The 25546-nt window shown below is 29.3% G+C and overlaps 1 protein-coding gene across 2 annotated transcripts in view; it reads right to left on the bottom strand.

Annotated features, from left to right (window-relative positions):
* The window catches only part of LOC129913490 (uncharacterized), a 108728-nt gene extending 84842 nt beyond the window's left edge, over window positions 1–23886 (bottom strand). The window contains exon 1 of one of the 2 annotated variants that reach the window (XM_055992199.1): window positions 23559–23886. In XM_055992199.1, coding sequence (XP_055848174.1) covers window positions 23559–23640 — 82 coding nt within the window. In that variant the 5' untranslated portion in view covers window positions 23641–23886. The remainder of the gene's footprint in view (window positions 1–23558) is intronic. The other variant, XM_055992200.1, reaches the window with a different exon arrangement.
* Between the last annotated feature and the right edge of the window lie 1660 nt (window positions 23887–25546).

Here is a 25546-nt window from a genome sequence, read left to right as displayed (position 1 = left end):
GAGGGTTGTGCAAAAAGGAGTTCTTTATAGACTCCAAATTCGCGGTTGTGTTTCTTGTTGAAATACAAATTTTTTTTTTTTTATTTTTCCATACATTTGGTGATGATGACGAATTTTAACGAGAATGTTTGTTTCGTCAAAACTTCTAAACTTCTTATTACACCTGGACAAACAAGGTATTGTTAAAGTTCTTTAATATGACACTTTATTGAAAAAAAAATTCTTAAAATAAACATTTTATTTTTAATTAACAGTAAACCTACAAATACTTTGTCAATTTTTAGTTCCAATATAATTTTAAATTATTTATAAAGAAAATGTTATATAAAAAAAAACTTTGTATAGCTTATAACAAGCGGACAATTAGGACGCTTCAAATTATACCTCATTTGTCAAATTGTGACAAATAGATTAGAAGTTATGAGGGAACATACATGTTCGAATTCATCAAATCGGTTAAAAACATAACTTTTGGTTTTTTTTCACCGTTCTTCGATGGTAAAAAGTATAAGAGGTTACATAAATTGTAAAATAAGGGGTGGATAATTCTTAGTGGAAAATATGAAATATCATCCTTGACGGGTAGATTTCACCTATGAGTCCGCTAATATAATAATTTCAAACTCTTAATATTGCTGACTTAGACCTTAGGACATACATATCTTTGCACCACACAAGTCGAAAATAAAAAAAAAGTGTCATGAATCAAAAACTAAAAAATAAAACTAAAAAAAACTAACTAAATTGAAAAAAAAAATATCCCTTTTTTCCCCATTAAATTCCATTATTCACCATTTGTCATGCAATTAATTTGCTCACAATTTTGAAGAGAAAACGTGGCGTCGTTGTAGTGGTGGTGGTGGTTGGTGAATGGTGATGGTAGTGAAACTTTAGTGTGCAATCATCAACAAAACCACATGTCACTTTGCTGTCATCACATTCCGCACATTTATTAGACTCCCGATCCTGATGGCTGACTCCTATATTAGAGAGGCGACTTTATAGAAGGGGTTGTTCCCCCTTCAACTTTCATATACATTTTGCGTTACACTCTCTTTTTGATGTGCGACGACGACGACGATATGGAGGAGACGTGGTTCACTCCTTTAGAATAAACTTCTGAATGCTTTAGCTTTAGCTTTAGCCATTCCATTCCACAATGAGAGGAATTTCATTACAATCACAAAAACCCAAGTGCTGATTTAATGGAATCAGTCATTTGGAGCAAAAATTCATTCTATTCTTTTGGATGGTACATCACACATATACGAGATTGCATATAGCAGGTGGTATCTTTGTAATAAAATAGTACAGGGTGACTCAAGAAGACTGTTTTTTTGACTCTTTTTTTTTATGATCATAAAAATATTTAATATTTTTTGACAAATTATTTTACTCTGAAAATATGGATTGCAGTTTTATTGTTAACACATTAGTAAAGGTATAAACTTTACATCCAAAGCTTGTTTGATATGGACACAGACCCTCAAATTCTTCTATTAGATTTTTACAAACTGCATTTAGGTACATGGATAAATAAGGAAATGATGGTGGATGAAGGTGATAAAATTTGGTACTTTAGTTTCATTTTTCATAAATACAAATAAAGAATCAAGAAAATTATTTTTATTTTTTTTTTTAATATAGAAGGTATTTTTGAGGGAAATTTACTGAAACACCCTGTGAAAAAATTTAATACATTTGATATTTGATGAAAGTGTTGCAATTGGAATGATAAGCAAGAACAAATAGAGTTTATTCAAACATTCAAGGTAAGAGGGTGTTTTTTTGAGAAAATTAAAAGTTATGTTTTATAAATTTAATTTAAAGTGAAATTGATTAAATATAGAAATGTTTTGTGAATGAATTAAATGTTTGGGGTAAATATTGTTAGTAAGAAACATTTATTAATTTTTTTATAATTTTTAAGAATATTTGCAACCTAAACCGAGGTTTTATCTAAAACCGCTTTGATTTTGGGAACCTGAACTTTTTTTGTAAATTAATTCAAGCCATAATTTTGCAGAACTCAAAGCCGTGGTCAACATGAGAGTACCCAATGAAAAATTATTTAGCAAAAAAAAAAACAATAAAGCTATTATAGTTTTTTGAGCGTAGATACTGGGCCTGTTGCTGGAATAGCTTTAGGACCAAAATTAATGGTATTTGTCATACTACCGAAGTGGAGAAGCTTGTTTTTCTCAAAAACGGTTCTAGCGATTTTGATTAAAAAAAAAAAATAAATGTAAAATGTAATGTGGCAAATAAGGTTTTATGCACTTTTGAAATAAAAAAAAATATATATATTTTTTGGACCGTTATAAATTGTACTTGCCATAAAAACGTTTTCTGACTTTCTCTTACATATGTCTGACTTTCTTTTAAGCGCCATCGATTTTTTTTTTATTTTTATGTTAAAAATGAACCATTTTTTTTAACATCTTTAAAAATTATCATTTTTTTTTCTATAAATTCTTTGTTATAAGAAATTACAAGGCATACTTTGTTTGAGGGTCTATGGTCTAAACCATTCAAAGGGATGTTTTTGTAACTTTAAATCAAATTTTATATTAATTTTTTGAAAAAAATTCTTTTATACATTTTTAAAAAGCTTTAATATTCCAAGCAACTTTTAAGACAAGGGCATTTTTTTTTTAATTGTAGGGGGAGCTTGGCAATTGGAGTGTCTGAGTTCCACTAGACACCAACAAATCAATTGCTATGTATTTTGGTTACTTGGCTGTTTCTTTAAAAGTTCATGGAAATAGAGTGAGAGGGCGACAAGGTGACATGGTGACTAAGATTAGGTCTGCTAAAATATCTCTTAGAAATTAGTCTCATGTTTAAATCAATAGTTTACAGACACCCTGTTCTACACATAGTCTACCATAATATAAACGAAGTCTGGATTATGAGATTCAATTCCAAGAAAAATTCTCAAAATGCATACATATTATTGAACAAGCGATGTGAGATAGAAGGATGATACGTCGGAAAAAAAATGTTAGAAACAAGCATAGAATATAGATTATCATCACCTTTTTTAGTCGTGAAGGTATTTATTTCTGCAGTGCAAGCAAGGTCATTCATTTACCCACCTTTTTTATCAGTTGTTACAAAGTGCGAATAATTTTAAAGAATTATTCCATTTTTTTTGAAGATTTAAAGAATTGGGTCTTATGCGTTCACGGTATTGGAGAAGAAAGATTTTTTAATGTTTATCACAACAAAAACATTACTGTTAAAAAAAGAGCCAAGTTCTCCTATGTTGAAATTATGCTGGCACAAAAAGTACTGAGATATAAAAGTGTACCAAGTTCTAAAGTTTGGTTTCAAATTTGTATCAATAAAATTTTTAAACGTGCCCCTTGATGGTCGTGGAATATTATGAGAAGGTCATTTATAGAAACTTCTTGAACTTATCCAAAAGTTTAAAAAAAAAAATTGAAAAATTGCTGTTTTTTTGATATTAGACGTAGTACTTAAAATATTTCATTAAAAAAATTGTTTTTATTGTTTTTAGACTGTAGAAGTATAAACAATATTAACCACATGATGCAACCGAATTAAAATATGCACATGTGCATTAGGGTGGGTCAAAAAAATCGAAATTCTTTTTTTTCTGATTTGGTGCTGTGAAAAATCGATTGCTAGACACCTCTAGAATATACACACCAAATATGAGCTCTTAATATTAATTTGAAGGTCCTCCGCTTCGCAATTTTTCATTTTTACATCAAGCTTCTACTAAAAAAAAATCATTTTTTTTTTAAATCCACTTTTTAGCAAATGCCTTTTTATATTCTTGTAGGAAATTGAACGCTCTACAAAAAAGGCCTTCTACACTTTTTTCGTTTATCTAACCGTTGAATAGATGTTTGAGGTCCAAAAATCGAGAAAATCTTTAAAAATTCGTTTTTTGTTCTTAATTTTGTAACAAATTGAAAAATTATAATAATCAAACGCACAAGACATATTCTTGTTGGAAATTGATTGCTCCACAAAAAAGGTCTTGATAACTTTTTTCATTAATCTAACCATTCTAAAGATATTTGAGGTCAAAGTTAAAAAAAAATATAAAAACATTTTTTATTTTTAAAAAATTTCCAATTCACTGAAACTTCATTATTTTCAAATTAACAAGATATATTCTTGTAGGGGCTTAAACGTTCCACAAAAAATTCCTTGGAATCAAATTGATTGCTTTAACCGTTTAAAGCACCTTCGTGTACCTACTAGCTTGGCACTCACTGGAACCCTCATAATAAATGCAAATACAAAATAAAAACAACATTAAATCTACGTACTTGTCGCACATTCTTGCTCTTATAAAATAAAATAAATTAAATCAGGTTGTAAGTTAATTAAAAAAAAAAAAATCATGTGTGCAATTCACACGTGGTAGAAGTGAAACCTCAAAAAATCATTTTTCTATCAAAAAAAAAAAAAAAAAAAAAAAATAGAAAAAATCTACCTATTTTTATTCTATCACCTTCAAATCCATGTTTTTTATATGACAACCTATATAAATTTCATATCATCTGAAAGCTTATTGTCTCAGCTCAATCAAGTCTATGAGACATCTACAAAAAGAGCTAGAATTTTTTTAACCTCGATCAATTTCCATCAAGAAAAGCGAAAAAACACTTATTTTTATCTTCTCACGCTATTAAATCCATTTTCTTAAATAACAACCTATAACAATCTACACTATCTGAAAGCTTATTGTTTTAGCTCAAAATATATATATCGATCAAGTCTATGAGACATCTACAAAAAGAGCTAGAATTTTTTAAACTCGATGAAATTTCTAGACCGGGCGGCCACTGCAGAAACGCTCAACTCATCGAGCTAAAGAAAATTTCAAATGGGAAGTGAAAGAGGGCTTTTAGTAGTTACGAAAACCACAGGTCTTCCCGTTCGCATCCTGGCACGATTGGCGTGGTAAAGTGCATTGTGCATCTCATAGAGTTAAAAGACAATATTGGTGTCAAATTAAAGGTGATATTGTCAGCTATCAAAATTCAGAGGTCTTCCGGGTGAAAGTCTAGCAGTTTTGTCATGCAGCCCGTTTTAAGGTTAGAAGCGATGAAAGTGAATTTTTTCATAAAGTCTTGTTTTTTTTTTTATTTTGGCCCATGAGTTAAGGAGTTTTTTCACTATAAAATAAAAATAAGAGTTATTAGCATTTAAATATAAAACGATGTTTTGGAAAAAGCTTAATAGGTTATTAACAATGACCCAAAGTATATGCAAAACTACGAATATTTCACGAAAAAGTCTCAAATAATACGTTGCGCCCCTTACAACTTACCGAATTAAAAGGCGAATTTAATTCAATATTAAAGTTAGTAATGTCTTTTTTTGAAAACCAGAGGTCTTCCAAGCCACATCTTGACATTTCACCCCCCAGCTTGGGGGAACGTTATAAGTGAAAAACGCTCCTAACCTTAAAACAAGCTGCGTGAATTAACTTCCAATTTTTGGCTTGGAAGACCTCTGGTTTTCAAAAAAAGACATTATTAGCTTTAATTTAAAATTAAATTCGCCTTTTAATTCGGTAAGTTGTAAGGGGCGCAACGTATTATTTGAGACTTTTTCGTGAAATATTCGTAGTTTTGCATATACTTTGGGTCATTGTTAATAACCTATTAAGCTTTTTCCAAAACATCGTTTTATATTTAAATGCTAATAACTCTTATTTTTATTTTATAGTGAAAAAACTCCTTAACTCATCGGCCAAAATACCAAAAAACAAGACTTCATGAAAAAACTCACTTTCATCGCTTCTAACCTTAAAACGGGCTGCATGACAAAATTGCTAGACTTTCACCCGGAAGACCTCTGAATTTTGATAGCTGACAATATCACCTTTAATTTGACACCAATATTGTCTTTTAACTCTATGAGATGCACAATGCACTTTAATACGCCAATCGTGCCAGGATGCGAACGGGAAGACCTGTGGTTTTCGTAACTACTAATAGCCCTCTTTCACTTCCCATTTGAAATTTTCTTTAGCTCGATGAGTTGAGCGTTTCTGCAGTGGCCGCCCGCTCTATTCATCAAAAAAAGCAAAAAAAACATTTATTTTTATGTTCTCATGCTATTAATTCAATTTTTTTGTTTGTCAACCTATAAAAAATTTTATACCATGTGAAAGTTTATTGTTTCACCTTGTATAATGATGCATAAATCTTATTTCAAAGATGGCTACAAGAGAAGTTAGAATTTTTTAAAGTCAACCATGTCGAATTTCCAGACTGAGATTACGGTACTTCCTACACTGGTAGCTGGTCATCGCCAACAGATCTCCACAGGTGTTTTGAGGTATGTTTCAATTTTTTCAATTTAAGATTGTGTAACTTGTAGACGTACCGTTACCGTACCGTTATGTGTGATATATCAAATAAAAGGTTATGTTAGCAGCATGCGTATTAAAGTTAAACCAAATTTGTATGTGCACTAGATCAAAAGATATAACGTGTGTTGGAAAAGAACATCTTTTTACCGTTATCTCCGAATTTTGAATATGAAATTAATTGAAATTTTGTACAGTTATAATTTATTTAATTACCTATGTACAGTACAAATTTCATTTATCTATCTATTAAAACAGAAAAGTAATAACAAGTTGAAGTCGTGTCGCGTTTTCGTTTCATCTTGTTTCAAATCACTACGATACTAAAGAAGTTTTCACTTCAAAAACTTAAAATAAGGGAAATAAAATTACAAAAACCTCTTTTTTAGATATTCCCTGTCTTCTTTTATTGTAATTTCAAATTCAATTTTTTCACTAATCCTAAACTTTCCCTTTTCAACCTACGTACCTATCTCGTAAAAGCGAAAAAAAAAATTAACTACCTTTTGGATTTCGCAGGTGTTTGACAATAAGCATAGTGTCGCCATAAAATCCCATTAATTCCTGATACTGATTACATCCGGGCTCATGAATATTTCCATAAAGCCCATAACCATATACACTACTCAACTATAAGGTGCGTTTGTGCGGTGTATATGAAATGCTTATACAATACATACATCACCATATTTGCTATAAATATAGAGCGCATATTGTGCGGTATGACAGAATGCCACTGATATTTGTAGACCAACTAGATTCCTATACAACACACATTTTATGCAAAAAACATCATAATACAATTCCGACTAAAGTTGCATGATATTATAAGTCTCTCTCCATCTAAACATACAAACAAGTATATTTGTATGTTTGTGCATGCAGGATTTACCAAAGTGTTCCAGGTCAGGTGGAAAATATTTTGTCACACTGGCAAAATACTATTTCATTATTTCACCTTCAATGAAAATTTTTGTCCCAACATATATGTATATTATATAACTTATTTTAATGCCAATACTACTAACGACAAAACCCGCTTTTTCCTCAATCGAAAATCCTTTAGGGCAGAGATTGATAAAGGCTTAAAGTACACAGAGAAAAATATGACCCGCTAAAAACTAACAGATTGCCATATTGTTTTACCGTCCATACATTTCATAAGGAAATCTTATTAAAATCGACGATTAATAAGGTTTTTTTAAGGAGATTTCTTATTATTTTTATAGAGAAAATCTTATTAAAATTCGACTGAAAAGTTGATTTTTTTTGCAACTTAGCACTAGAACAAAAATCGCGATCAATATTTACATGGCAGGTTGGTTCAGGTGGTAAGGTGGGCGACTAATGATTTGAAGTCTCCAGTTCGATTCCCAGCCTGGTCACCTTTTTTTTTTTATTTTTTTGCAGATTTTAAAACAATAAGGAAAACCCGATTGTTTTAATAAGGTTTCCTTCTTGGATGAAAACCATAGAGAAATCTTATTGTTTTTGTTCTATTTTATGTGGTCTATTTTTCTCTGTGTAGGGTATAGTCTAGGGAATAATGTTGCTATTTTTGCAGCCACACTTGGATGAGAGTCTTATTAAAACTACCAAAAATAGGCAGAATTATGTAGATAATGCTACATCTTTTATATTATATAGTCCTAAAGCGTTCCCGGAAATGACACTCCCAGAAACTACGTTTTTACCAATACGATAATTGTTTGAGATTAAATTGAAGTGGCCTCTGTTTGTAGTCATAATAATTTATTATCAAAAAAAAGAATAATCTAAATTTATTCGAAAACAAGCGTTCCCGGAATGACGGGAATGCCTCATATGCTATTATTATATGAATATTTTAGGACCTCAAAATATTTTCGAAAACATTTTATTCACTGAGTGAGCCTTTTGAGTTTTGGAAGTATTCCTTGAACGCTGTTTTGAGTATAGAAATTTAATAAAATAGAAATTAAAACTTTTTTTTACCAAAATACATACATTATTAGATGCATGTTATTAGTCTTATTTCAAATGGGAAATAATTTTTAATTTAATGTAGTTTTAATTTTCAAAAACTATTCTGGATTCGTAATTATTTATCATGTCTTTTTAATTTTTTATGTTACGAAAAAAAATTTTATTGACGTCACATTATCTTTTCGTTTGGAAGTAAAAACCGTTCAATTTTTTTTTTTTTTTGTATCGTACAAAATTTAATAAAAATGTTGAAATAATTTTCAAAAAAAAAATTAATGGACATATTGAGGCATATGCATAAAACGAAAGTAATTACTAGAAGTAAAAGGTAATAGTAAAAACTAGTACTACTAGTAGAAGCTGAAACTAATAGTGAATGTTTGAAGTTCAAAAAATGGCAAAAGTAGAAGGTTCAACAACCTAAGAGTTTGTTAAAACACTAGAAAATTATGCCGTACTTATTAACAAATCTCAATAGCTTCATATATAAAAAATGCAAAGCCGGTGGCCTTAAAATTGTTAGTAAATACTTTTCTTCTAGTAAATACTACCTTTCCAGCATTTACTATGTCTTTTATTTACTATTTAAAGCAGTTGCTACCTTTAATGCCAATATGATTGAATAAACTACTGCTACACATAAAAACAAAATTTAAAAAAAATTCATTAAACTGTTTTTAAAAAATCCTTTTTTTGAAAATTTTATAAAAATTTATTATTAGGTACTGCTACTTAAACGCTTCTGCACAAAGTTTTTAGTTGAAATCGGTTCATTTATTAAGAAAGATAGAAATCAAGAAAAAGGTTCAATGAACCGTTAATATAAAGTCAAAAAAATATTGTTATTTATTTTAAAAGTAATACCTACTTGATTTACAAAAGTCGGCAGATTTTTTTTTGGTAATGCATTTATTTACCATTACTAATTAAAAAAAAATTTATTGCAAATTAAAGAATTTTGAATTAAAAAAAAAATATTTAAATTGCAACTGAAAAAAATTCATTTAAAAAAATTTTTATTGCAACTGAAAATAAAATTTTTATTGCAAATAAAAATATTTCGCATTAAAAATTAAAAAAAATTTTACTGCAAACAAAAATTTTTTTTGGATTGAAAAAAAAAAAAAATTAATGCAAAATGTGTGCATTCGTCGAATTTCTTACAATAAATAAAATAATTTTATTATTTTCAATGCATATATTTTTCAGTTGCAATATGATTTTTTTTTGAATTCAAAATTTTAGTATTTGCAATAAATATTTTTTTTCTTATTTCAAATACATTTCTGTTTTTTTTTTCAATTCATATTTTTACAACCCTGAAAAAGACAGACAGCATCCCAAAACTTGAATATTTTACAAAATATGTCTCATGAACAAATCTGCAATTTTCTGACAAAGGTATTACAATAAGTTTTTGTTGTTGTTTACAACTTTTTTTCTTAAATAATAATAACATAAGAAAGCTTAATTTAGTTTACTTTTTTTTTATCGTTTTCTTACAAGGAATTATGTTATTTTTTCAAAATTTTTATATTTGCAACCTTAATCCTGGTACTATTAATGATTTCATAAAACGGGAAAAATAACCAGCGATATAGTATCTATCTAACTTTATCAAAAAATTTCAAATGCGTATATTCCAAATCTAAACTAATCAGAAAGCGATTTGTGTGCATTTACCGGTTTGTTATTTATTGTTTGTTATTTATTGAAAATCTGTTGAAAAGCTTATATGAGGGTATATCTTTTTTTTTTATTTTTTGTATGATTGCACCTAAAACAACAATTTCCTCTTCCCTTCCACCCTTCTCACCCATTAAATCTATACAATTGTTTTAGACTTTTCAAAAGCTTATATACATATTTTATAAAATCATCATTATGCCCTCTTTACACATGAGTACACATTGTGAAAGTCAATTGCAAAATGAGTTAACGGTTCTATAATTAGAGATAGAATTCATAGCGCGGAAATTATTAGTTTGTTTTACTGACAGGATACACATCAGTGAGGATCTCTGTGCTAGGGAATGTATTTGTATATGCTTTATATTTATGAATATGACAGCCAACAAAATCCGATTAGAAGTTGTGTGGTCGAAAAATTGAAAACTTATGTAGTAATTAGTTGCAATTGTTTAGAAATATATATATATATGTTCTGTGTTTACATCAGAGGGTCGTAATGGTTCAGGATGTAAATGTGGTGTTTCCAATCATAAGTCTGTCTGCAATTGGAATAGTGCCTAGTCAGCATAATTCTTAATTATAACGAGTAGAATGATTTCTACTCTAATAAGCTTAGAGGTGGTAATGTTATTTGTGATGAGATGTAATTTCTGATAAAATCAAGGCTTGCAGTGATGATTTTTGTAGGGCAAAATTATGAAAGTGCTCTTAATTCCTATAGTACTGAAAACGTTAAACTGACTACAGATTCAAATTTAAGCTCTTTGTGGATAAAATTTAACTTTTTTTCATCTATAATCGTGCGAATAAAAATCATATAGTTTTAAGGGAAAAATGAAACTTTCAAATAAACCACCAAGTTGAAAGTCAATGCAATGATATAGAGGAATATCATTAATAACTTAAAAAAAAAAATGTTATTGAATATTTTTTGTTTTTAGAAATATCGTTTTGTTGCATTGTCTTTTTCTTCAATTTTTTTTTTTTTTGTTTTTTTCAGGTTTGTCGTTTTATTTCCTTGAAAGAACATTATCTTTAGATATTAACAGAACTGTCAATTTTCGAAACTTTCGTTTTCGAAATTCCGTAGAGTTGTCGTTTTTTTAAAAAAACTGTCGTTTTCTTCAATTTTGTTCTTTTTGAATTTTTTTTTAGAGATTTTGGAAACTATCGCTTTTCGAAAACGTCAATTTCATCATTGTCGTTTTTCAATTTTTTTCGAAATTGACGATTTATTTTAAAGTGAATACCTAATAATTTATTCCTAAAGATTTTGAAACTTTTGCTTTTCGAAAATGTTCGTTTTCAAAAATTTGATTTTTATCGATTTTTAAACTGTGGTTTTTTTTATTGTAAACTGTCAGTTTTGTTCTTTTACTTGTTTTTTTTTTTTTTTTTTGAAACTGTCGAATTTTTTTTAGAGTGAAAATTTTTGCTAGAGATTTTCAAAACTATCGCTTTTTGAAAACGTAATTTTCTTAGAAATGTCGTATGATTGTCGTTTTTTCTTTAATTTTTCGGAATCGTAGATTTAAAATGAACAGTTATTTATAGATTTTGAAAACTTTCGCTTTTCGAAAATTTTCGTTTTCAAAACTTCATTTTCGTAGAAATGTCGTTTTCGTAGAGTTGTCCTGGTGAATTGCTTTAAATGTCTGAAAAAAAATTAAAGCCCCTTTTAAAGCATCACTGAAGTCTTTAATTCCTTAAGCCATGTAGAAACCTTTAAAAATATAGGTCAAAAAGTAACTCTTTGTTAAAAACATAAAAAAAAAAATATCAAAGACATCAAAGAAGATACAAAGACACAATATCCTATATATTTCTAAGCTTTCTATTCATTTAATGACATATCCACCCACATTTAAATACATATATTTTTCATAATATGAAAAAAAAAACAAGTTCTAAGGTAAGAATGACATTTGTGAATAAGAACTAGGAAATATTTGGGTTAAAAAGTCATTCCCACACATAGAGAAAGGGTACTTTAAATCTCGCACACTCACTATATGCCTTTGGACAATACCAGAAACTTTCATTCTCTCCCTTACTCCATTCCCATTTTTCTGTGATATGGGTACCTACATACATATATCCATAATCTTCTTTATAGCCACGTTGAATTTTCTGCGTCGGTCGTTTGATTATACATTTGACACCCCCAACCCCAAACCTCTACCTCCCAACACACATAAAAAAAAACCCTAGTTGCTGCAGCTGATGCTATGATGTTGCTGTTGTCGCCGCCGCCGCCACCATCACCGCCGCCAACACAAATGGCTCCAATAACAAAGTCAGTTCAACTTCACTCTTATATGCCCATATACCGAGTGTTCTTCTTTTTCTTTTCTATTTGGTGTTCAAGAGCTCTAAAACGTGAAATGTTCCTTTCAATTTTCATTCTAACAGTAGTGGTCTCAAATGCAAATTGTAGATGGTGGTGGTGGTGGCATATGACTATGGGTGGAGGATAAAGGTTCACCAACCAGCATCAAGCTGAAGTCAATTTTAAAGCCCAAAAGACAACTCACACGTTTATGTGTGTCAGGGATGGATTTATAACTAGGTACACTTGAAATAGACCACAAAAAAATTGGACAACATATATCTCGCCCTTCTATTTTTTAAATTTTTTTTTTACCGTTTTCCAAATTATTTTCATATTTTTTTGTTTTTAATCCTTTTCATTTTGTCAAAATTTCAATTGTTCAAAAACTAAATTTTTCTAGAAACTTTGATATCTTTAACTTTTTTTCGACTTTTTCGACTTATTTCTTAGAATATATATTTTTTCTAGAGAATTTAAGAATTATATGGCTATTCGAAACGTTCGGTTTTTGTGTGGAACTGTCATTTTCTTCAATTTTCTTCTCAAATTTGTTTTTTTTCCGAATTGTTGACTTATTCCATGAATAAAAAATTTTTCTAGAGGTTTTCAGAAATATCGCTACTTGTAATTTTCGTTTAAAAAATCGTCGTTTTCGTATAAATTAAATGTCGTTTTTATAGAAGTGTCGTTTTCTTAAATTTTTGTCTCTTACTTGTTTTTTTTTTGCAGAACTGTAGACTTATTTTCTAGAAATTTCACAATTATCGCTTTTCGAAATTTTCGTTTTCAAAAAAATCGTTATTTGTGAAAATGCCGTTTTCTTAAATTTATTTTATCTTACTTATTGTTTTTTTCGGAACTTTCGTCTTATTGCTTAGAATGAACATATTTTTTTAGAGATTTTCAAATTTTTAGCTTTTCGAAATTTTTGTTTTTAAAATCGTCTTTTATGTCGAAATGTCGTTTTCATAGAAATATCGTTTTCGTAGAGTGATCGTTTTCTTCAAATTTTTCTCTCACTATGTTTCTTTCAGAACTTTTGACTTATTTCTTAAAACGAACATTTTTTCTAGAGATTTTCAGGATTACCGCTTTTTGAAATTTTCATTTTAAAAAACGTTGTTTTCTTAAATTTTTTTCTATTACTTATTTTTTTTTTTTTTTAACTGTCGTCTTATTGCTTACAATGACCATGTTTTTTAGAGATTATCAAATTTTTAGCTTTTCGAAAATTTTCGTTTTTAAAGCGTCTTTTATATAGAAATGTCGTTTTCATAGAAATATCGTTTTTGTAGAATTGTCGTTTTCTTCAATATTTTTCTCTTTCTTGTTTTAGAATGAACCTCTTCTCTATAGATTTTCAGGATTATCGCTTTTTGAAATTTTCGTTTTCAAAAACGTCTTTTTATAGAAATGTCGTTTTCGTTGAATTTTTCAATTTTTTCTCTTACTTGTTGTTTTTTTTTCCAATTTGTCGACTTATTTTTAAGGATAAACATTTTACAGATTTTTCGCTATGTCAGAGCTGTCACTTCTTAGATTTGTCGCTTTTTAAGAAATGTCGTTTTCTCTGATCAAATGATGTTTCTCATTATTCAAACTTGAAAATAAAAAGGTTTTTAGCTGTTACACTAAAATCCGTCCCAGTAACTTAAATAAAACAAAGGTAGATTCATATCACATTGTGGAATGAGGTTATGGAGAGAGAAATCACAAAAATTCCATCAGCCTGCTGTGCCACTATAAAGAGATAGGTTGTGAGAATGTATCCTTGATGGCCACCATAATAGATCACTATCCTAAGCGAAATTGGAGCAACGGGCGACGACTATGATGACGGCATAGCGAGCAAAGGTATAAGGCAAAGTGTATATTTGTGTGTGTGTGTAGAAATTCTTTTTTTTTTTTTTTGTTTCTATAGATCCTTATGTGCATTTTGTGACAGGACATATGAAACAAGGATAAAACATAGTTTCACCTATTTTCAAAGCATTAGAAAGAGCGAGTATAGAATCAAATGTACGTGATGCCCCCCCCCCCCCTCGCTTGACTTATTCACAAAATCCTCTCCTAGAAGAATACAAAGAGGCTACACACACACACACATTGATAAGAATGCATATAACTTAACCAACAAAAATGAAAAGACAAAAAAAAATATAAAACAATAACAACAAGAAGAAAGATTTCCATTTCAGTGTTTGTTTGCGATGCGAACTATCGCACCCAACACACTCACCCTTAACCCCTTGCTTTGGTGAATTTGATGCTGATAGCAAGCCAAGTTCCGTGACCAAGGATTCATTTGGACCGAGGAGTACCTCGAGAAAAAGGAGCAGAAATAGAACACAGAAAAAACAAAAAAGTAACTATTCAAGCCAAACTCTCCCGACAAAGACGAGCTAAGTTTCGAATTCGAAACTCGTATAAATCATTAGGATGCATGCAGCGTCAGATACCCCTTATACACACCTATACACAGATAGCATAGACTTTTAGATAGGTGAAACATGCATACATTTTTACAGAGTATCAGTCCACCAGGATTTTCTCTTTTTTTTTTTTTTTTTTTCATTCTTTGTCCCATTTATTTTTCTTCTTTGGGAGTTTTAAGCTCATGGTGTTGGATAAGGAATAGGCAAGGTAGTGACATAGAGAGAAGGAGAGAGTAGAGAGGAGGCTTGAAGAGGTCCTTTATAGGAACTTGAATATGAAATGGTAATTGGCAAAACGCGTCGTACGTGCGTTTACCCTTGTATCATATTTTGATGAGATAACGGTGAAAAGACCTGCGATGGGGGTTTTTACTTTTTATTTTCTTTTATTTGCATTCTCAGAGAAATGCAAAAACAAAGAAAAATATAAGAAATAAAGTGACGAATTTTATAAATTGCTTTGCATGAAAAAAACACATAAAATATTGGACACTAGTTGGTGTATGCAGACGATTTATTGTGGGTTTTATATACGAGACAAAGAAAAATGGAAAAAAAATGTAGTAGACACATATATTCGTTTAAATTATATACGTGGTTAATATGTAAATCATTTTAAGGGTATATATATTTTAATATGTACCCTGTTTCATTATGTTACACAAAATTTCGTTAATTTTTAACTAACTACGGGAACGCCAAAAGAAAGGTAAGGTATGTGTTTGGCCAGTATAAGGTAAGAATGTATGTTCATCTGTTACATCATAGCTCCTAAACTACTTATCGGAAATTGACAAATAAGGTATCGTTGGAAGTGTCTTGCTTGTCCGCTGAGTATTGTTATGTCGCTTAGTAACGGATATTTATTCCACCCTCCTGAGGCGATATTCATGAAGGTCTCTTTAAAAACTGTTCACACCAAAACAAGTTTTGGTATACAGATATGAGTTCACAGTAACCATTTCTATGCATTTAGATAGAAAAAAAATAACTTTTATTTTTTTTCGGATTTTGAAGAAAAAATCAAGGTTAACCCCTTGCCTAATAAAAGTACATTTTCAAAAAATTCCTCTAAATCTCTCGAGTGAGATATCAAAAGAAAGGTATCTTTAAGCTCTGTTCCGGGACCGAAAACAAAAAAAAATTCTAGTCCCAATTGTTTTTGATTTGTTAAGGTTTTAATTTTTTTTTTTTTATTTTTAAAAAGTGTTCTTAATATTGTTCTAAAAAATTGAGGTCCTAAAATTTGTATTTTTAAAGAAATATCCCTTTAGATTTTTTTTTTTTTTCAAAAACTCAAAAAAATAACTTTTCGCATTTTGTTCCACAAGGCCTTTCTGTTTTGAAAAAACAAAATTCCAAATGTTTTTCCAAGTTGAACATTTATAAATCCCTCAAATTAAACCAAAAAATCAAAAATCGCTACAAAAAATAAAATGCACGACTGGGGTCGCACGTACTTGCTCTTATGCTTTAAGTTAATCTAATATTAAAGCTTTTTATTCAAGAAAATTAAGAAAATTTAAAATTTGATATTTTCAAGAAATTAAAAAAAAATTAAATCTGTTTTTTATAATTAATTAAATATCGCTTTCAATGATCTTTCACAAAAAACCAAGTATGCCAGTTTACTTCTTGTATAAAAGAAATTTTTAGAAAAAAATTTTCGAAAATCGTTAGAGCCGTTTTTTAAAAAAATAATTTTTTATATATAAAAATTTTCTAACATTTTTCAAAAAAAAAGTTGGTATGCCATTTTGAAGTAATAATTTATTTACGCATAAAAACGAAATTTCAAACTTTTCTATAAACACGTTTTCAAAAAATTGATTTTTCAAAAAAAAAAAATTGAAATATTTTTTAAAAATCCAAAAATGAGTTTTTTGAAAATTTTCTAAATTTTTAACATTACCTTTACCTAAACGATTTTGTATAAAAATTTTCGTTGAAATCGGGGTATTCTTGAACGAGATAGTCATAAATAAAAAAAAAACCGTTATATGACAGCTACATAGCTAAATAAAAAAAATAATTTTTTTTATTTAGAAAGTTGGCTCTTATGTGTACTACTACACTTAAAAATTTTAATGAAAATCGTTAGAGCCGTTTTTGAAAAAAATTAACTTTTTCAATTTGTCCTCTAGGGAATCACCCAAAACTCTTAACTACCAAGTTTGAACAAAATCACTCGAATAGTTAAGGCTGTAGCTCGAGGTACATACAGACAGACAGAATTGCCGGACCCACTTTTTTGGCATTCTCCATCATCGTAATGTCATGTAAAATTGTTATCTCGAGTTCGATTTTTTTTACGAATCCTAAACTTGCCCTATAGTACCTATATCGCAAGTAAAAAATGTTAACGATATAATAAAAAAAAATATTCTGGCTCCCTCTCTATGCGAATTCCAAAAACCCAAAACTTGATCCAGATTGTTCCAGAGCTCCTCTATAATGTTCCGAAAATTATTTAAAACAAATATTTGCAATAATTTTGGACTTGCAACAATTATTGGATTATGGATTTATTAAAAGGTGACCGAATATCATTTTTTTTGAAAATTTTCAAACTGAAAAACCAATGTTACATTAAGTAAGTTTATACAATCATAATGATAAAATAATAGATTTCCATGTGTTTGCATTAAAAGTTATCAAATTTGCTACTCCTGAGGTAAATTTTTAATCATTTTCCAGTTTTGGCATTGTTTGAAACTATCGAAAGAGCTTACAAAATTCCAATTTATCATCTTTAATTTTCAATTTTAATCATACACAATAATAAATCTCTAGAGCTGGTTCATTATTATTTTCCTCTTCATAATAATAATCCAAAAACCAAATAACATTTCCTCAACAATTTCAAAATTGAAACTTGAACTAAAAACTATTTTACCCAAAATCAGCATTATCCTTTTTTGAAAATTTGAAATTTTTAATTTTTCTTCTATGCACCACTTAAATTCAAATCCATATAGGGTTCAAGAAATATAGTTGTTTCCTCATAAAGAACAAAAATATCAATAAATGACATACGCCAATCATTGGTAGAGGTACTTCAATATTATCATCATCATCATCAATCATTGATCCTTTGATACGAGTAGATATATAGAGAAAATCTTCTTTTGGTATAATTTCAATGAAAAAACATCATCATCATTACAAAAACTTTATGTATTTGATTCTGTATTCGGTTCCTTTCTCAAGGAGATTCTCTTGAATGAATTGCAATGAAAATATACACAAAACTTCCTTTGAAATCAATTTGATTTTATTTTTTTCTTGTTGTTGTTTTATTGTGTTTGAATATTTATTTCATTTATATGCGTCGTTTTGTGTGTGTATGTGTGGATCATAAAATTTGAACCGGGAGGCTTATGCAATCAAAACAATTATCCTTTAGCCTGGAATATATTGTCTAGATGCTACATGTGTGTGAGCCTCTTCTGCTGATGCTCCTCTCTGATGATGGATATATAAATGACAAAGGAACAAAGGTATTAATTCCATGCCAATCGTGTGTATAGTGGTGCTTCATTCAAAATCAATGTTTTTAGTCTTCGATCTCAACTCGACCTGAATCCGGATTGAATTTTTTTTTTTTTTTTTACTTTAATCCAGCTTTTTGAATTCAAATTAAAAGGTAATGTTTCAAAAGGATATCGCTCTTCTTCGAATGATACAACCCAACCAAACAACGTACCATCAGTCTCATTTTGTGAGTTTTTTTGTATATGGCACAGAGAAAGAGAGGTAGGATAATGCTTATGGTAGCTCTGTGTGTAGCTCTCGTTAAATCTTAAAAGCCATATCCTCTCGAAGGATCTGAAAGTGCATTTTGTGTGCTGGCAAAACGGGAATGGGTAAAAAATAAGATATCTATAGAATGTCATTCGAATGTTATGAATGCAGCAGTTTTTGAGGCGCAGCACAAGGTCCTGACTCAAAGCCAGAGAGTCCACACTGAAAACTTGCAAGCACACGTCACATTTCACATAACATATCGATATTTATATATATCTATAGATATTTTTTTTTTTTTGGTCCTGAAATGTGTCTCTGATGGTCTAGCAGCTGTTTTTAGCTTCGAATTTTCTTTCCTCTCTCTCTCTCTCTCTCTATTCTCGGTGCTCGTTTTCATTTTCATTTTCGTTTTGACTTGGATTGAATTCAAAATCATGATTAATGATGATTGGCTGTTATTGGGAATATCAACTACACATTAAGCCCCGCTGTGCACTGCTGGCTAATGCTTTTGCTCTTCTCAAAAACCTCGCAGTCCTCAATATTTCTCTGCACCCCTCACTTCATTATAATAGCGAGCGATATATAGAGACGGATTTTTCATTGAAGGTCCTTGTAGGATTTCTTTTGATGGCAAAATAGAAAATTCCTCTCATTCTAGATATACTATATACTAGCTGGCTGGCGTGCGCTTCTCTTATGTTCAATTTTTTTTTTTTTTTTTTGCTCTTTTTAGTTCTTTCAATTCTTTGCATTCATCGGTGAATTTGATTGATGTCCACATTTAGATCACACAAGCACGTTCTGTTGTATATGTCGTATAGAGGTGTATTTGTATATTATGAACGAAACATCCTTTTTTACTCATGTTACTCATGCATACATATGTAGATATATGGATTTATAGACATCAGTTAGAAAGAGGATGGGAATGTATACGTTTTGTGCTTTTGGGTGGATTTGATTGATTAGTGACATTGGAAATAGCTTTGGCGACAATCAAATTTTTGTTTGGAATTTTGCCCAATTGTCCTTTTTAGTTTTTTTTTGTCTGCTTGTGTATGTCGATGTGTGTGTGTTATTGTAGATTTCTAACATTGGCTGATATAGAATGTAAAAGCTTATTATAAATTCCGTTATAAAATGAAGAAGTTGTCGTTTTTTTTTTTAATAATAAGCAAAATATCTCTATCTCTCTCTTCACTTGAAATCAGGTTGATTATAATTTCAAAGAGTAGTAAAGATTCTTTATATGAAAAAAAAATAATCTGAAATCAAAGTGAATGATTATTATTTTTACTTGCGATATATGTACTATAGGTACGGTGACCATATTTCTGAAAGCCAAACCCGGGATGGATAAAAAATTCGTTGGATCGTTTTGAAAGTATTGATTTTTCAAAAAAAAATTACAATATTTTTAAATGAGTTTTCATAGTTTTTCCTTTTTTTGATATTAAGATTTCCTAAACGATTTTATGGGAGCGTTTTTGTTGAAATCATTTAAGTCGTTTAAGAAATCAGAAATCAAGAAAATAATTTTTTAATAATAACTTTTTTGTTAATAACTTATAAAAAAATATTTTTTTAATCAAAATCGGGAGATCTGTTTTTTAACATTTTTATTTAAAAAATGGTTTTGAAATTGTACCTTAAGAAAACTTTTAACATGTCCTTAAAAGTTATGAAACTTATATGGGTTCTTTACTCTTCCATTATGTTGTTCTTTATTCGAAAACATTTTTCCTGGTGTACTAACCTGACAAACAGAAGCTGGAACTAAATAATTGACGAACATTTAAAAAAAAACTAAAGCCTAAAACTAGAGGCAAAACGAAAATTTTCATACAAAACCAGAACAACGAAATCGTAAACGAAAATTTTGCTTTTCGTTGCACAGTACGCAGCTTAAGCAACGAAATTCTTACCTGTGCTAGAATATATGGAGAGTTTTTAATCGTTTTTTTTTTACTTTGGAGACTTAGAAAATTTTTCGTTTTGCTTCAGCAGCGTACTAGAAAAAAATTAATTTCCAACCACTGTTTTCTTGTTTTCCGTACAAAGTTTTTAAAATATTGAATACAAAAATCAGAGAATGTGGAAATGCGGGACAATCACGGGACAAATTACAAAATACGGGACACTTATACGTCTCGGGTTTCTTAAATAAAAACCCGGGACAAGCTGTAGAAATACGGGACAGTCCCGGGTAAACCGGGACGGATGGTCACCGTAACTATAGGGCAAGTTTAGGATTCGTAAAAAAAATCGAACTCGAGATAACAATTTTACATGACATTACGATGATGGAGAATGCCAAAAAAAGGGGTCCGGCAATTCTGTCTGTCTGTATATACCTGGAGCTACAGCCTAAAGGAGTGAAGTGATTTTCTTCAAACTTGATAGTTAGCAGTTTTTGGTGATTAACTAGAGGGGAAATTGAAATTTTTTTTTTATGACCAAAACTAACGGTACCTGCCATATAACGGAAATAGAAAAGTTAATTTTTTTCAAAAACGGCTCTAACGATTTTGATTAAAATTTTTGTGTGTAGTAATACACATAAGAGTCAACTTTTGAAATAAAAAAAATATTTTGTTTACCGTTATTAGCGGTACCTGTCATAGAACGTTTTTTTTTTGGTTTCTGAATATCTCGTACAAAATAAACCCGATTTCAACGAAAATTTTTATGCAAAAGCGCTTAGATAAATGTAATATTAAATTTTCAAAAAAGTGCATTTTTGGATTTTTAAAAAATATTTCAAAATTTTTTTTTGAAAAATAAATTTTTTGAAAACGGGTTTGTGAAAAATTTTGAAATTTCGTTTTTATGTGTAAATTAATTATTTTTTCTTCAAAATGACATACCAACTTTTTTTTTGAAAAATGTTAGAAATTTTTTATATAAAAAAAAATTATTTTTTTAAAAAACGGATCTAACGATTTTTCAAAATTTTTTTTCTGAAAAGACCTTTTTTTGCAAGTAATAAAATGGCATACTTGGTTTTTTGTAAATCATAATTTAAAACCGTGTTTCTTGAATAAAAGCTTTAACATTAGAGTTACTTTTAGCATAAGAGCAAGTGTGCGACCCCAGTCGTGCATTTTATTTATTCAAACATCATGTCAATGTCAATTATTTGACAAATTTTATTAATGATGATGTATTGGTTGGATAGTGGATTTATACGAGTACTTATGCTTTGCTCCGCATATTGGTTTCTTAGAAATATGAATATATTAAGCTGTAGAATAGGAGTCCTTGTTGTTATTGAAAATATCTTTAAATGAATTCAAGGAAGACAATATTATTTGCATGAACTTGTATAGCAATAAGTCTTAGGCCCATTTAACATATCGCCGAAAACCGGCCCGGTACCGTGTAAAAGCTCCTTTTGGCAGGTTGCAAGATACACATTTGTGTACTTAGCAACCACCTAAAAAAAGGGCTTTTACCCGGTACTGGGTCAGTTTTCGGTGATGTGTGAAATGGCCCTTACTCTGTTGTAATAAAAACTGTGAGTGTGTTATAAATACTTGAACCATATCGTAGCGACTGTGCAATATGGTGGATTGTTTTTTCTTTCAATTAACCACCGAAAAATGTTTGCCAATTAAATAATATTTATTGCAAAAAAAAAGCACCAAAAGGAATTTTTTGCTTGTAATTTTTCAAAAATGTTTACCAAGTCAAGTTTTTAGGTGTTTTGTTTAATATTAGAAAATTTTAAGCTTCAAATTGCATCAGAAGAGAATTTTTAATCGTCTTTGGTTAATCTAGTTTTATATTGAGAAATTTGTTGTTCAAAGAAACAAAAACTGAATAAATTGTGAGTAACTGTGGCGTATACGTAATTTTTTTTATCCATAGAATTTGTATCGGTGTGTTCAAATAATCTTACCACTTGATTATAGATTGTAATAGCAAACATTTTTTTTAAAATGATTTATGTTGCTGGTAACTAAAAATTCATTAAAGGAGTTTGAATCTCAGAACCTGTGCCTTTATTTCCTTTATTCTATTATACAGCTGGTGGCACAGGCAATATTCTCATTTTGTTCTGTTTTCAAAGTATAATAATTTGTATGTTCTTGTACATACATATGTCATTTATTTTAAATTTCCCAAACATCAGCTGATTTTTAAATTTCGATTTGAACATGTTCAACTTATATCATTTTGTCAAAAGGTTAGTTAATTAGTTTTTTTTCGTACAGGATTTTTACAATTTTTAAGTTTTATTTAAACAACATTATTTTTAAGTTTTTAAAACGTGATCTATTTTCACAAAAAAAGGAATACCTACGTATTTTAATATTTAAACAGAAACAACAAATTAAACGAAATTTAAGCTGAAAAATTTTATTTGAACAAAAAAATATTACATAGGTATTATTTTTTAAATGGTTTTTTTTTTTTAAAGCTCAGGGCTTACCTTTTTTTAAATTATATTGCATTAAATTTCATTTAATTTTTTTAAACAATAATTTCTAAAATATAGACGAAATACTCCTAATCATTTTATTTTTAAATTGATGTCAAAGCAGAAAAATTATAAAATTAATTTAAAGCGATATAAATTCAGTTTGACAAAAGTTTCCGAAAAAATGACGTTTCACAAAAAAAAAAAGATTTTTTTAAAGGTTTTTATTATTTTTTTTTTATTTATATTTTTTAAGCTGCTTTTTTAGCCCTCTCATTAAACGGCACCCAAAAACATTAAACCCTTATACATAACTCGAATAATTTTTATTTTGCCTTAATGGGGTGATTGCTGAAGTAAAAGTTTTCAAAATCGAAGAAACTACCTGATGGGAAATATATGAATTTTTTTTCAGAATAACTAATTTGTTTTTCTAAAATATAAATTTCACTAAAGATCATTACAAAAAAAATCAATAAAATTCCAAGAATCAAAAAAATTTAAATATTCCTCTGAGAGCTATTTTTTTTTTAGATCTTACCAAAAAGCGTGTTATAATACGATCACAACACAAACAAAAAAATTTTAAATTTAACTTACCCGGCACAAAAACGAATAACGTAATCATCCATATCACGATTGCTTCCAATCCTCTCAGCTGTATTTCCATTTTAATTGGCATCTTATTGTTGTTTTTTGTCCTTTTATTTTCCAATTTGTTTATTTTTATTTGTACACAAAAAAAAAATGAAAAAAAAAATTGTATATAAATTCGGTAACACTGATGTAATATTTATTTCGTTAAATTATATGCAATGTACCGTAAAATTGATTACAGGTCCTAAGGTTTCTCATTCAGAAGTTTGTATTATATGGAAACCGTTTTTTTTTTATTTGTTTCTCCTTTTTAGCTGTTTTTTTTTTTTTTTTTTAATGTAATAAAAAAAAATCCAATAAGCACAGGAAGGTATATATATACCTACACGAAAAGTATTTGTCTGTTTTTTTTTATTTTGTTTTTATTCACATGCCTCCTTTTTGTCCTTTTCTTGTTGTTGTTTTTTTTTTTTTAGTAGATCCTACCACCAACACCCGTACTGTTTTTCAATGTATTTCTCCATTTAAAGTGTTTAAAGAAGTGTCCTTTTGAGCCACTTCACTCAAGTGTGAAAGCAATTTACTACGAGGACTGTCGCTGATGCAACTGCTGTTGCCAGTTTTTGCGGTAAAGGATGAAATGTGTCCTTTTTAACGGCTTGGCTTGAATTGGTAAAAATATAGTAGTGGGAATACCTCTATACAGAAATGTACAGATAGCTACGAATATAGGTATACCACAACTTCACACCTATATGTACTGTATCCACATAAAAAAAAAAAGAAGGTAACTGTACTGAACGTAGGAGCTAGAGAGACTCCCTCCTGTGTGATGTGCAAAAGATGAAATGTGTCTTTTTCAAGCTTTTATGCGCACTCTTCTCTGTTGATAGCAATGATAACGCCACAGATGTTGCAATTCGTCGTCGTCGCTTCAAAAACAAAACCAAAACGAAAAAAAAAAAAACAGGATCTAAAAAGGACGAGTATGAGATACACACGACTTTTGTTTAAAGTTAGAAGGAGTACGATGAGTATGTAGCTTTATATTGAAAAAGAGGAATGAGTGTAGTGTATATTGCATCAAAGACTAGAGGGCACATGAACGCAATTCAATTTAACCATAAAGCTTCCTAGAAATGATGACACGTGTGGTAAGTATAAGTATTATCTAGTAACACGAATATAGAGTGTATAGATGGAAGCAGGAGCTCAGTGCCGAGTAAGTTTTATCTATATGTCGTCCTGCTGTCAAACAAACTTTTTAATAGACCGCTGCACTTTTCAGTCTTTTCATCTCTATTTAGTGTTTTATTCTCGTTTGCTTTTTTTGTTGTTTTGTTTATATTTTTTTCCTTTTTAGTTACGTTGTCCTTAATTTAATTTTTTCACGAGTTAATTAGTTTAATGAAAGTTTTTTCTCTTTTTTTTTTACATAATTGCAAAGGAAAAGTAGTTTTACGATAATTTTAACGGGATTTCATGATGAATCTTTTGTGATCCTGAAAATAGAAAAAAAATATTTGTTAGAAAAAGAAGAAAAATAGAAAACAAAATAGAATAAAGAGTTAATTCGAAAAAAAAAAATAGAAAAGAAGACAAAATACATATTCTTCTTTGTGTCACCTTTGAAGTAGTTTTCTATATACAAAATCACTCGTAGGACGACATTTTTTTTTTTTTTTTATTTCATTTCACTATCAACAAATTCAAATCAGATAAAAGGACCAAGTAATGGGAAAATACAGACAATATAGACAAAAAATAGAACTGAGAAAGTGGTTTCGTGGAAATTGTAAATTGAAATAGAAATTTCAATCGAACGTAAACAAGAAAATGAAGAATAAAAATGCAAAAAATGAAAATAAGAAAAAAATTAGAAGAGTAAGGCAGACAAGCAAAGCAAATAAGATTTTTTTCGTCGTATGAAAGTAATTGTTCAGGAAATTTGATAAACTTTGATGTTAATGTAAGTAAATTTAGTGGTTAAA

This window comes from Episyrphus balteatus, chromosome 3 (genome assembly GCF_945859705.1).
Source record: "Episyrphus balteatus chromosome 3, idEpiBalt1.1, whole genome shotgun sequence".
Lineage (NCBI taxonomy): Eukaryota > Metazoa > Arthropoda > Insecta > Diptera > Syrphidae > Episyrphus > Episyrphus balteatus.
Note: the sequence above shows the minus strand (reverse complement) of the source record. Positions and strands in the feature narration are given on the sequence as shown.